Source organism: Poecilia formosa, unplaced genomic scaffold, assembly GCF_000485575.1.
Source record: "Poecilia formosa unplaced genomic scaffold, Poecilia_formosa-5.1.2 Scaffold4, whole genome shotgun sequence".
Taxonomy (NCBI): Eukaryota; Metazoa; Chordata; class Actinopteri; order Cyprinodontiformes; family Poeciliidae; genus Poecilia; species Poecilia formosa.
This window is the reverse complement of record NW_006799943.1, coordinates 1,457,935-1,471,328: the sequence shown is the minus strand read 5'-3', so window position 1 is coordinate 1,471,328 and position 13,394 is coordinate 1,457,935. Positions and strand designations below refer to the sequence as shown.

At 41.9% G+C, this 13,394-nt stretch overlaps 2 protein-coding genes across 3 annotated transcripts; one reads left to right on the top strand and one right to left on the bottom strand.

Moving 5' to 3' along the window:
- The first annotated feature begins 158 nt into the window (after positions 1 to 158).
- tepsin (TEPSIN adaptor related protein complex 4 accessory protein) lies at positions 159 to 10,605 on the top strand. Of its 2 annotated transcripts, XM_007559272.2 has the most exons (13): positions 159 to 264; positions 551 to 623; positions 2,029 to 2,120; positions 2,194 to 2,287; positions 2,388 to 2,455; positions 2,989 to 3,070; positions 3,159 to 3,230; positions 3,342 to 3,530; positions 3,840 to 4,023; positions 5,679 to 5,792; positions 5,885 to 5,963; positions 6,654 to 6,788; positions 6,872 to 9,693. In XM_007559272.2, the coding sequence occupies exons 1-13, from the start codon at positions 226 to 228 to the stop codon at positions 7,496 to 7,498; spliced, it is 1,848 nt and encodes a 615-aa protein (XP_007559334.1). In that variant the 5' UTR covers positions 159 to 225; the 3' UTR covers positions 7,499 to 9,693. The 2 variants fall into 2 exon arrangements, with proteins under 2 accessions (XP_007559334.1, XP_016530491.1); XM_016675005.1 differs by lacking the exon at positions 551 to 623 and having other exon boundaries at positions 180 to 264; positions 6,872 to 10,605.
- LOC103142936 (protein FAM104A) lies at positions 10,424 to 13,363 on the bottom strand. The gene is made up of 3 exons (XM_007559261.2): positions 12,815 to 13,363; positions 12,522 to 12,627; positions 10,424 to 11,310 (listed from the first exon to the last, which is right to left on the bottom strand). Exons 1-3 carry the CDS (start codon positions 12,829 to 12,831, stop codon positions 11,068 to 11,070), a joined length of 366 nt encoding a protein of 121 aa, XP_007559323.1. The 5' UTR covers positions 12,832 to 13,363; the 3' UTR covers positions 10,424 to 11,067.
- Between the last annotated feature and the right edge of the window lie 31 nt (positions 13,364 to 13,394).

The following is a 13,394-nucleotide window of genomic DNA, read 5'->3' as shown; positions in this document are numbered from 1 at the left end:
ATTGGCTCACATAGCTGTCAGTCAAAATGATGCCTGTAAAAACGTTATGGGCCAGGAGCCTTTCCTTCTACCTGATTCGCTGATTCCCATGCTGAGAAGGCGTCAGTACGCGAATAGACGTGAAGTATTCTATTTACTGCCTTAAGATTGGCTGTCTGTCAATGTTGACCCCGCCTTCCCAGATTAGCCGGAAAATGAGTGACACGCAGCTAGGACTGCGAAATCATGGCAGCATTTATGGAACGTTTATCTTTCCTGCAGAAAGTAAGTGAATTTAACTTGTGTTGAATGATGACCGAGCAGTTAAACACACTACAGGAAGATGACAAGTAGGAGCTAATGCTAACTTGCTCTCCTTTAATGCTTTATCCTGCTTGTAGTTTCTTATTGCTAGCGTTCAAGCTAAACACCTAAATAAACAAGTTTATCTTGACATATCTTATTTTGTTAGAGCTGAAAGTCACTGTGTTACTATATTACTATTAATGACTTTTCTGGCTCCTGTGTGTTAATATCCTAATAATAATAATAATAATAATAATAATTTTAGATCCCCACCTTGATGAAGGCAACTGCAGATGATGAAACTCCCTGTCCTGGCTACCTTTTCCAGGAGATTGGAAGTATCCTTGTCTGGCTGTTGGGTTCCTGCAGGTTTATTTTCAAGATCTCAGAGTCTTCAGTGCTACACGGTTCCACTCAACATCAAAGTATTCACACCCTCTGAGTCCTTGCACAATACAGCGGTATCATAGTGACACCCCAGACTTGTATGGATATTTTTTGGAGTGGATTTTATGTTAACGGCTAACATTAAGAAAAATATTACATTTCTGGGGTGGTGGGGGGGTTCTCTATTTTTTTTTTTTTTTTTTTTTTACAAATTAAAGTCAGAACTATTCTTTAATGTCTTTGCAGAAGAATAGTATAGGAAGATGCTGCCACCACCATGGTTTCACCTTTATGCAGATTTACCACTGCAAAGTGTTTTTACATGGAGGCCAGAAAAGTCAGTTTTGGCCCGATTTGACCATAATGCATTCTGTTTCCTACATGTTTTGTGGCAAACTATTAACAGTTGCTTCCTTCCAACAATGAATCTCATTCTGCCACTCGTATTAACTTAACTGACAGATTCTCCCATCTGATGTGTTTGTCTCTGCAGCTCCTCCAGAGCTGGTGGCCTCTTTGCTGCGTCTTTATTAATGTTTTAGTCGGTCAACAGTTGCTCATCCTCTTTCCACATTATGATGATGAATTGAATAGTTTTCATTGACATGTTTGGGCCCATAATTTGCCTGCGGGCCACACATTGATCACCCTTTGTCTACAGGACTCTGTTTTTTTTTGGGGGGGGGGAAAGGTTCAGTACAGTGTTTAATAAAATAGAAACTGATTTTGGTAGGACTGGATTATACAGCTGAACTTATCACGATATAAGGGTTTCATGTCAATCAATATCCACAATTATTGATTAGTATTTTGTTTTAAATATTTGACATACTGCCAAGACGGTAGCGTGACCTGTCATGATTTATCCAGTTTTCTCTCCACACCGTTGTTTTTTTGTTTTTTAAGCAGTTCTGAGGCATGGTGGCAAAACATGAAACTGCTGCTGCGCAAGTTACTCAACAGGTTGTTGCTAGGTAACCAAAGAGTAAGTAAGTTAATGTGAGAGGTTGAGCAACTAAAGCCTTTCCCCTGCCTACATCCCCCAGAATGCTGTGCAGTTCTGAATTGGAGTTCAGTGAAATTATTGAGTATTCTATCAATATCTGTTGATATTGATCATGGGCCTATCACAATATATATTGTCATTTATTTATTGTCCAGCCCTAGATTTCATGCAATCTGCGTAAAGGGAGATGAATACAAATGCCTGCCACACTTTGCAGATTTTTTTTTATTTTTTAGAAAAGCTCTGATGAAATGTTATGTTTGATGTTTTAGATTATTTTCAAGCTGTGCTCATGTAGAGGATGCTGCTCTTTATCAAAACGAACCTTTGACCTTTAACCCCGCTGTTAGAAATCTGCCACGAGTCGTCCGGTTATGGCCAGTGTTTGTTGGAATATCTCCTGGAGAGGCTTCAGGTGGAGTCGTGTCACGTCAAACTGAAGGTGAGAGCGACCGGCGCCAGCCGCGCCTCCCTGTCCCCTCGGTTCCTGATGCCTCTCCTCTCCTCCCAACTAGGTGCTGAAGATCTTCATCCATCTGTGTGGACACGGCTCAAAGCACTTCCTCACGGAACTCAGAAGGAACTCCACCTTCATCCAGCAGGCGTCGAGTGAGTCCCGCCCCGCACCTCGATGTTTTCAGGAGCTTCAGGTTCCACGTACTTCCTGAACCGCAGCAGGTTGTTTACGTTCTGTAAACTTGCCTTTCAGTTTACAGCGGCGCTCCGGACCCCGTCCACGGCACGGCTCTGTACCAGAAAGTGAGGAGTGCAGCACAGGTGAGATGCAGGATATCATCTGACTGTTACAACGGCTGCAGAAAGATGATGGAGCATCCCACTCAGCTCCTTCAGACTAGCCAGCAGCAATTAGCAAGCAGCTGGTGGAACTGCTTATCAGCTGATCTCATTATAGGAGCTACTTCTCAGTGAGATGCTGGTAAAAACATGGTTAAAGGGTTAATAGAGGAGTCATGTTGTGACGACTTCCTGAAGGTGGAGTTTCAGGAAGAACGAGAGTTTTTAAAGAGACAGAGGCCCAATTTCAAGGCGTTAAATTACAAAGTCAAATTTTAAATGCATAATTTTTATTACAACTGAAGGTAACATAGCTACTTGATTGTGCTATAAAATGGCACAATGTGCCTGAAAAATACATAATACTGCTAATTTAAATACAATTATGTATTCATTTATTTATGTATTTGCACTGCCATCCAGAGCTGCTGTTTTTTTAGATGTCATTGTGCTTTCTTTCACAATAAAGGGATTTTGATTCCATTGACTGTAAGTTTGAACTGTTTTCTTTACAGGAAGTGGCCCGTTTACTTTTTACAGATGCAGTTTCCACCAAAGACAGCATCGCTCCTCACACCACAGGCCCAGCATCTGTGGGTTAGTATATGTGCTATTTTAAAAAAAAGAGCTTTGTTATGTTTCACCTCAGAAACAAACACTCGTCAGTGTGTTTGTTTCCTTTTAGGAATGGGGTCAGCAGGCTCCCAAAGGTCGGGGTTGCAGGGATTTGGGTACAGTCCGGGGAAGCAGGGGACAGGTGAGGGACTGCAGTTTGTTGTTCAGTCTGTGGAACGTTCTCCAGCTGAAGCTGTGTCTCTCTGTGTGTGTGTGTGTGTGTGTGTGTGCGCACGCGTGTGTGTGTGTGTAGGCAATGACACCCTGTTGGATAAGATCCAGAAGGCTGCTGAGGTGGTGGCCAGCGCCGTCCTTCCCCCCACTGAGCACCAGGGCATCCGCCTGCATGAGAACCACTACCGGGCCGTCGTGGCGCCATCCGCGCCCATAGAGGTTGCCGTGGCAGCGTGCGCTTATAACCTGCCCACTCGCAGACCGAAAGGTGAGACATTTGTGTTGTTAGTTAAATTATTACTCCTTCAGCCTCTCAGTGTTTTCGCCACGTTGCAGCCACGAAGTCAGTGTATTTGTTTCTGTTGTCGTGGTGAATAATTGCGATGTGGACAACGACGATGAAGATACAGCATATTCATGTGTTAGAACGACCCAGTCAAAGTCCCAATCTGTGGAACAGTGCAGCAGTTTAGGCAATAAACCAACTTTCTGCTTTTTCTAAGCCGATGCAGCCCTGGCGGCATGGTAACGTAAAGATAAATAAATCCCTTCTCTGTGTGTCCCCTCACCGCCACAGCCAGCCAGCGATGCCCGGGGCAGGTGGGGGGCGGATGGGAAGAGACGGACAGCAGCAACGGCTCCTCTCACAACTCCTCACAGGACATGGCCGCCAACAGCAGAGCTTCTGCTGGCAGCAAGTCAGCTGGCAGCAGGAGCCAATCAGGAGCCAGCAGAGAGAGTAACGGAGACCCCTCTGAACGGTCAGTAGCTGCTGTTAAAATCCGTTAGCTGGACATGTTGTTGCTGTGGTTTTTAACTGAGTTTTACATACGGAGTGAATATGTGTCTCCACATCAGCAGAACTCTTCTAACTATATTTGGTCACATTTTATTCCATCAGCATCTGTGTTGAAATCCAGACCTAGTGGAGGTAAAACTAGGGAAAAGCACACACATCTGTTTTCATTGTTTAACCACGTTTAGGAGTTTTTTGGGGGTAAACTATGAAAAACTGGGCTTTTTTTTTTTTTTAAGCGCAAACTTGCTCAGGACAAGCCTGAACCTCTACTGTTGACTGATACTTACTAGATACTCACCGATCCACTTGTTTCACTTCCAATACTGAAGTTATTGGAAGTATTATCGGTTTAGTATCGGCCGATACCAATCTGGTACAGAAAAACCTGACATTGACTTAAAACGTTTCTTTTTTTAGATAGACATAAATGTACTTGATTACCAATTCATTTGCTAACTCTGCACCAATACAGCACACTGAAATACAGCAACAACTTTACAATCTAACAAACATGTAAAAACAACTTTAATTTATTCTATCAGTGTAATAAAGAATAGAACAATCAATGTAAAATAAATAATAAAGAAACTGAAGCTGATCAAATTAGTGGGTAGGCTTCTTTTATCAAACATTCAAAAAATAAACTGAAACAAACCTTTCAAATGGTTCAGAAAGTGCACTTAGGAATTCTAAATATAATATAAAAAAATAAAATAAATATAAAATAACGCATGACGTCTCTGAGTTTTTCCACTGTTACTTTTGTTGTCTGCATTGTGCTCATTCAAGTCCAAGTCCTCCATTTGAAAGTGAAACTTAAAAAAAACTTACTTTTTAATCGTATCGTTTATTATTTATTGTGAAAATTTTTGATTTAACATTGTGACCATAAATTTCAATTAATGTTTAAAAAAAGTTCTCTGTTTTTTTTTTCCACCAGAGCATCAATAAATATCAGTAAATTTGAAAAAATGATTAAATGATGTTTCATTTAATCATTTTAGTGACATAAATCATTCTTAAGCAAGCGGCGTCCCGAAGACGCTTATATCACATGTGAATGTTTTTCAACATGGTGCTTTGAATGTTGCGCCATGCAGTTACCTGAAACATTTTTGTATCACTGTTGTCATGATCATAATGATAAAATGTTCAGTCCCTGTCAATCACCCCTATTTGAAACCTAATAACTCAAACACTTTTATTTCTCTGAATATTTTGTGAATAATAACTCATTTCTTTCTTTCAGTAACATAAGAGTTCTTTTTATTCCAGTGGCTGTCAGGGTTTTTTTCCCCACTGAAGCTCTCTGTGTCCAGCTCGTCTTTAACCGGCTTCCCCACTTTAAAATGTTGTGAATTTTAATGAGTCATGTTTTATAGACAGATCTACCAGGGGAACCGCGTCATGCTCGCCTCTTCAGCTTCTTGTGTGGTTCTTCTTGGAACTGGCACAGAACAGCCTCTGCTCTGGTTGCCCCGGTGATCTAGCTTTTGCTCAGATAAATCCACCTTCATGAGACCCAAAATGCTTGGACTGCAGCTGAACCAAACCAACAAGATGTTAAAATTGCATTGTAGTGGATTGCTCTGTAAAAGCCTTGCTCTCCACATGTAGGACCGAAGCGCTGCAGCTGGGGGACTGTGGTCAGGAGATGGCTCTGATCAGCAGACTGACCGAAGGATCCAAAGTTTTCCTGACCAGAGAGGAGAGTCAACACTTCCTGAAAGAGTCTGTGCTTCTCTTCTTCTTCAAGCTGCTCTCTCTCTCTCTCTCTCTCTCTCTTTGTCGTCTACAATAACGTCTCTTTCCCTCCTTCTCAGGTGTTCTACTCTTAATTGTGAAGTTGTGGTGGAGTTGCTCTCAAGCAAGCTTCAAGATCTATCATACACGGTTAAGATGGTAATAGAAACACCTCACAGAGAGGCAGGGGTGCACTGATCAATCGACCCCGACTTCCTTCATTTTGGGAGATTGGTGACGGGTCAATTCTTTAGAAACCGATCTAATCTATCGATCAAATCCAGGGTTTCTTCTACATGTAACTGATAGTGGCGTAAAATAAAAGCCACCATGAAGTTAAATATTATGAAGCATTTAAAGTTATTTTATTTTTCAAAAACCAGCCCAGGCAAGACCCTGTCGGCTCTTGCCTGTCTGGCTGCAAAGTTTGCTACTGTCCACTGCGTTGCTCTCAGGAGTGAAGAAAAACTAGAGGCGACTGTCCGAAGCAGAGGGAGAGAAAAGGTGAAATAAATGTACCTAACGAAGGTTGAGTCCATTTTTTGTTCAAGCTTGTGAAAACGACCCTAACGTTGACGTATGTTGCATTTGAACGGCAGTGACTTAGTTAAGTGATGTAATTTGTAGTGTTTCAGACACATTTTGAAGGCTCCCTGATCATGGCTTTTAATCAGGGTGGTGACACCCCACTGATGCCAACTTGATTGTCTGAAACGTCACTTATTCCGATTCCAAAATCGGAATGAGCAGGTCAGGCTGTTTAAAGATCGGTGCACTCCTTCTGACAAGCCTTCAGTCTGCTGTGAGGAGTTGTTCTTCCTGTAAACCTGTGGTTCTCTAATCCTGCAGCGGGCTCTGTGTGCTGTCGCCTGCCTCATGACCTCCGACCTTCTTGCTCTGGAGCAAACATTCAGAGCGACTCAGCTCAGACTCTGCCAACTCAGTGAGGGCCCTCCAGGACCGGTGGCCAACAAGGCTACCAAGGTAAGAGAGGAAGACGGGGAAGGGAAGGGCTGAGAGGTCAAAAGGGTTTGAGATTAGGTGGAATGCTTATCGTCTCTCTCCAGATTCTGCGACAGTTTGAGGCTCTGATGGGCGGACCGCAACACGCCACCAGACAAAACGCGGCGCAGGGCAGCCATCGGGCAACGTCTAATCAGTGTCACCCCTCTGCACACTTGGAGAGCTCAGAAGCAACAAACTCAGCCGACACCTTTTCTGGACCTAATGAGTCTGAGCTCTCGTCCAGCATCATCCAACCGCAAAATCTCCCATCTTCATCTTCCAGTCTGGATGAGACTTGGAGATGCTCGACATTGGAGCAAATGGACGATCTGACCAGCAATAAGGTCGAGTCAGTCAGGACTGCTGGAGACCCAGAGCTTATCGACAAAGAAAGTCCCTCTCTTACCTCTGAACCCGAGAGTGTGCCGGCCAATCAGAGCAGCCTGAGTCTGTTTAGTGGGATGGAGCTGGTGACCAGGGGGGTGGCACTGTACGGACGAGACAACCCACACGCAGAGTCCAACAAGACAGACGAGAGCTCGAGTGTGACTCAAACTGGACTTAACGCTGAATGTTCACAGAACTCCTCCGTGGTTTGGATTGAAAACAGAGAGGAGGAACCTTCAGGCTGCAGGCCTGTCTCATCGGATCCAGAACCAGTGTCCGTTTTCTCCTTTCTCAACTCTTGACTACCTGCTACACTTCTGTTCTATGCCGATGTCAAATATATAGCCTTTCAAAAAGGGTTATTTTAACTTAATTTTTATTTTAACAACTTATAACTTTATTCCATGTACAACTAGTCAGGCATAACATTATGACCACCTACATGAATTTTTAAGGGTGCATTGATTGCACATTTCTGGCCAATCACCAATCTTTAAAAAGCTTGACCTACCGAGTCCGATTTTGGCCGATACTGATTTTGCTATAAGTGATACCTAGTAGTACCTGGTAAACTTTATCCTCACAAACACCTACAGATGCCTTATCGATCGGGCTGTTTGCTTGTAGGACTAGCATGAACTGAGTTCTGTCCATTTTTCTCAGGATCATCCCATTTTACTCAGCAACCATGTTGAGTAAAAGGCATGAAGATGGTGCTGGAACAGGCATTTTTCAGTATCCATATGTAGAAGTGTCTTCTGTTCTAGCAGGCCTGACTCAAGAGCCTCTATTGGTGTCAACACTTTTTAAAATGTCTTATTCTTTTTGACAACTGTGGAAAACTATCGTAATTTGTTTCTCATCGTCAACAATTCAAAGGTTTCTAGGCTCAAAATTCCTTTGAGGCTGTCAGAGTGAAGTCCTCAAGGGCCAGCATCCTTCAACTTTTAAATGTGTCCGCTGTCCAACACATCTGAATCAATGGCTAAACTACATCCTCTGTATGGAGTCAAGTTCTTCAGAATGACCTAAAAATGTGACTTCAGGTGTTTTGAAGCAGAGTCTAAAAGCTCTTGAGGACCGGAGTTTGACACCTGTGCTTTAAAGGATCTTGATGCCAGACACCAAAGCACACCTTCTGGGGTCTAGTTAGACCAGTCATTTGAGTCCATGGCTTAACTGGTTGTGGCTGATGAACACACTACTTGACAAGGGTCATATTATTATGCCTGAACATTGTCCCTGTTAGATTAACTTTTTTTTTTGTCTATTTGCTGCTTTCAACAACAAACTCAGCCAAGATTCTGACTTGGAAAACTACAGAGAAGCATGTCTGTCCTGATGGGAGGCTGAGGGTCTGCAAACTTTGATGCCTTAGGTTTATTTTCTGTGAAGTATTATAACATCTGAGGTTTTATGAAATAACAGGATATAAACATGCCTTACAATGTTGAAAGGCAGTAAGCACAGAATCAGAGATTCAGAGAACAAAGATTGTTTTACAGCTCATGGTTGCTTTATCTCAGGATTCTTTTTTTTTTCTTTCTTTTGAAGTAACGACCAACACCTCTGGTGCATGTTGTGAACCTTTAAGGGAACCCCCTATTTGTGATTTGCACTACAGATGCTTTTCTTTTAACCTCAAACCTTGGAATGAAATTAGTCTTCCATATGTTTTGTTACTAAGCTGTTATGTGGGTGTGAATTTTTCTTTACATGAGGAAAATGTCTGGGTAATTGTAGTTGAAAGGTTGTAATGTGCATGATTTAAAATTGAATGGATTATTTTTCATATTTGAGGTTTTGAACCTGTGATGGGACAAGTGTTTGAAGCATCTGCAGTCTCTTCAAATGTCACGTTACATTTACAGACTACAGTAAAGTGCAGTACAACTTTATGTGAAAATAAACTGCTTCAGTGAATACAAGCCATGCTGCTGAACAATAAAACATGCTGTACTTTAGTTACAGCACAACCGATTCAGTGCTTATTTATTGCTGCTCAAGTTGAACTCTTAACTTAAATATTTAAGAGGAACGCATATAAAATTAGCCATGATGCATGAAATAAAGTTCTTTCAGGCTGCTTTAAATAATTGTGTGCGCTCTTGTGTCAAATACCAAAACATCACATCAAATTTGAAGTGAGGTTTTAGCTGAACAGTTAGCTTAGCATGGCATGTTGTAGTTACCTACATTCAAGGTTTAAAAATGTATGCCTTTAAAACCAAAAGTTCTCTGACGTTTGGATTGTGTAGACTGATGTACTTATATGTTGTGGTTATGTGCAGCCATGTGCATGTGAGCAGATAAAAAAGACAGAAAAAAGTCACAGAATCATTTTATCCATAAAAAGATTTAAGAATAACTTCAAGTTGAACAAAGTGTTTAGTCATTCCTGGGAACATCCTCCTACCACTTCCTGTCGTCTTCTTCGTGGTTTGCGCCTGCGGCAACATCCGGCGCATGTAAAAAGAATGTGACTAGTGTGATGAGAGGGAAAAAAAGTGCTTCCATTGCAGTCTTGTGAAATAAACCAATTTAGAACAACAGTTGAAGTTGGAAGGAAATATTTCAGTTTCTTTTCTAGCTGATTGTTGTTAATCAGCTGGAAACGAAATCCTCCAATCCTTTCTTCAGATTTAAAATGTCTGAATAAAGAATTAAGCAAAGGTGAATTTATAGAAAAAAACAATCAAAATCAACACAATGAAAAGATTCTTCCACTTCACAGCGTGGGAAGGCTTCATTCAATCACAGCTTCGTTTTAGTGACATCTATTGGTGACACAGGAGAAAGAAAAGCAAAGTTTTGGGTGAAAAGGGAAACCTCGTGAGGCCTTCGTAATATCTTTATTATGTTGTGGATAAACTATTTTGTGTTGTTTATTAAAGATGTGCTGGAAAAGCCTCCTGTGCTGTGATAAAGCAGCACGCTTTGCTGTGATTATGCAAATGTTATGGGGACTAAAACATTTTACTGATATATGTATCCTTGATGTTAGCATAAAGCAATGTGTATTTTCCTTTAGTCTCTGTATTAAAATGTAATATTAAACCAATTTTCAATGTTATTTTACCAACATTTTTTGTTTTAAATAAACACTTTTAGATCACATTATGCATGTCAATACCATGCTGTTATTAAATTATGCCATGAAAATGTCACCAGCCATTCATTTTTGAAAATGACCAGCTTCCTATTTAGAAACATGCAGCCAACTGGAGTAAAGTGCATAATACCTTTATTTCAGTTCACAAGCACCTTGGATTATCGTCACACTTCTGTTATTAGCACCAATGAAGAATGTCCATGCACCAACGCACACATGTAAAAAGAATGATACTTCTTGATAAAGTGCACAGGGTGCGTACACACACACACACACACACATCAACACAACACGAGAAAAAAAAAAAGACACAGTGGCCAGGCCATGGAAAGGCGGATGTGTACGACGTCGTTATCAGGGCCATTTCTGAGTTTCAAATGTTGAAAGTTTTCGATTTTTGAAACTGAAAACTTCCAAGTTTCTGAGATTACCCTCAAAATTTCTGAGATTTTTCTAGCAAATTTTCGACTTTCCAAAATCAGAAATTTACTTGTTTTATTCTAGAAGAAACAAAATTTGAGATTAATCTAAAAAAAAATTTCTAATTACGATACTAATACACTGCCGTAGATGTGCTTATGGTCTCAACCAATGATAAGACGAGCTGAGCGGCTCTGCTAAACCTCCCACACACGACACACACACATGCACGCACGCACACACACACACACCAGACTCCACCCCCGACACCCTGCGACAGGATGCTGTGACAGCGTCAAAGGTTTCAGCACTAAATAAGACAACAGAAGAGGTCAAAGGTCACGTCGAGCCCAGCCACCCTCTGGTCTGCAGGCTGCTGAAGTGCGCCTCCCGCAGGACTCTGTTGATGTGGTCGTAGGAGGCGCTCTGCCCGTGGCCATGGAGACGGCGCTGCCAGGAGCCAGCCGAGTCTTCGTGCTCCGGTCTGCCGCAGTTCTTCTGGTGGCGCGCGCTCGGCCCGGCGCTGGCCTCAGCTGCCCTTTCTGGACTGCTGGTTCCGTTGCTGCTGTCGCTGCTGGAGGACTGCAGATGCATACAGAGAGGAGGGAGAGCAGGAGGAGATGCGGGGCTTTAAATAAAATATTCTCAGCTCTATCAGAGAGTGGTGCAGTTCCTGAGAGAAGCAGAACTATATGTGTATCACACACTCTAAATGTCCACCGTTTCTACTGCCAAGGAAATTTATTACATTTACAGTGATAAAGTATTCAAACATCATCTTAAAACCATGATTAAATGCATTTCATTGGGATTTTATGTGATGAACATAAAAAATTTGAATATTTGTGAAATGGAAGGAAGACGATAAATGGTTTTCAATGTTTTTAGTCCAAAAAATCTGACAACTTAGCAAGCATTGGTCTAAGTTGGGCTGTCCTGATGAAATGTTTTCACTTCCGATGCGATACCGATGTTCCAATTTTAAGCAATGGCCAATACCCATACAATATCAGCACGAATCATACATACTTTAACTACTTATTTTGTAGTCTGGAATGTTTGAAAAGATTTGATAAAGTGATATTGTCCAAAACAGAGAACAATCACCAACAACAGGTAAAATGGGGTTCTTCAAAATTGTACTTTCGGATCTACAAACTAATTATCACTCAAAGTGTTGCTGCCATTTTATTTTTCCTTCTCAACAAACCAAGTATGAACTATTTAAAGGAAATAAATAAAAGTACATAGGAATGGGATCATAAATCCAAAACCTCAGATTTTTGAACGTTTTCCATGAAAGGCAATTTGCTCATCATTCTGGGCTCAGCTGAAGAAAAATGAACAAATACTTTGTTCATAGTGAGCAAAATCTGGATCTAGGTCATGCTTCTCTTGAAAACACTTGTTGTATTTAACCAAGTTTTAATAATTTTATAGAAGCAGCTTTGACAGCACCAAGGTGGATTTTAGAGTAAAGTCAGTGAGTAGAAGTTACCATGAAACCAGAGAACTTGGAGATGATGTTAAATTTGTATTGAGTGTAACATTTTTGTAAGACGATTTGAATTTAAGTTTTTTGTCCTAATTTATTTAATTTATTCTTGAATGGCCCCGGGCCCCACTTTGAACACTCTTGGTTTAAAATATTGACTGACGCTGGCTGAATATAAATTCAGACTTATCTGTGAAAATCATGCATCCTTCGCGAAATATGGAAAAACTAAAATGGTAACAATACTTTCTGCAATGCGCTGCAGAATGAGAGGGAACCTTTGAAGCACAGAGCTAACCTCCGAGTCCAGGTCCGACACCAGCAGGCAGGGACCCCCTCCTGACCTCTTGGCCTGAGGGTTCAGCTGCTGGTCTTCAGCGCTGTCACCGCTACGGTGTCGCTTCCTGTGCAGAAACCGGACAAGAGTGTGTGACAGGAGGAACTGCAGGGAAGGGGGAGGCAGGAAGAAGAACCAAAAATAGAGCCACACACTCATATGTTCCACATCTGAACACACTGTCTTTAATAAGACCAAGAGGAAACTATAACATCTCAATAAAATGCAGTAAATGACGACACTCATTCCGTTACCTGTTACCAGTCAGCATTTCAGCAGCCTGACACGGATGATATTTGGCACCGGCTTGAGAAGTCTCCCTCAGAGGCTTTGACAGCGGCTTAGTTTTACGAGCATTTCTCAGTGGCACATCCCCACTAATCTCATCGGGGAGCCTCGGGGAGTGGAGCCGGTTCGGTACAGTTAACACACCAGCCCCCGCACTGGGTAGTCCGGCTCTCTTCGGTTCTCCGACGTGTTCTCTGAGCGAACCCGCAGAACCTACTTCTGAGTGTTCTCGTTCACGCAGCGTAATCTCGGGGAACTCAAGGCATGACGGCGAGAAGGGAGCGAACCGACCCGCAGCTAACTACTTTAGCCAAACACTTCTTCCGCTTTCGTATTCACACCGTTTATGGCGTCGAGCTGCTATATGAGCCTCGCGGTGGTTCAAAGAAACACAACAGTAGATAAATTAGGAAGATATTAAACTTCTAATTCCCAGGCACCAGGAAGTCGTCTAGTAGTACCGCTTCAGAAAGCGGCTTCTCTGAGACGATGAAGTTGGCATCATATTCAGATCTTGAATAAAGGACTATTCAGCTTTAACCGATC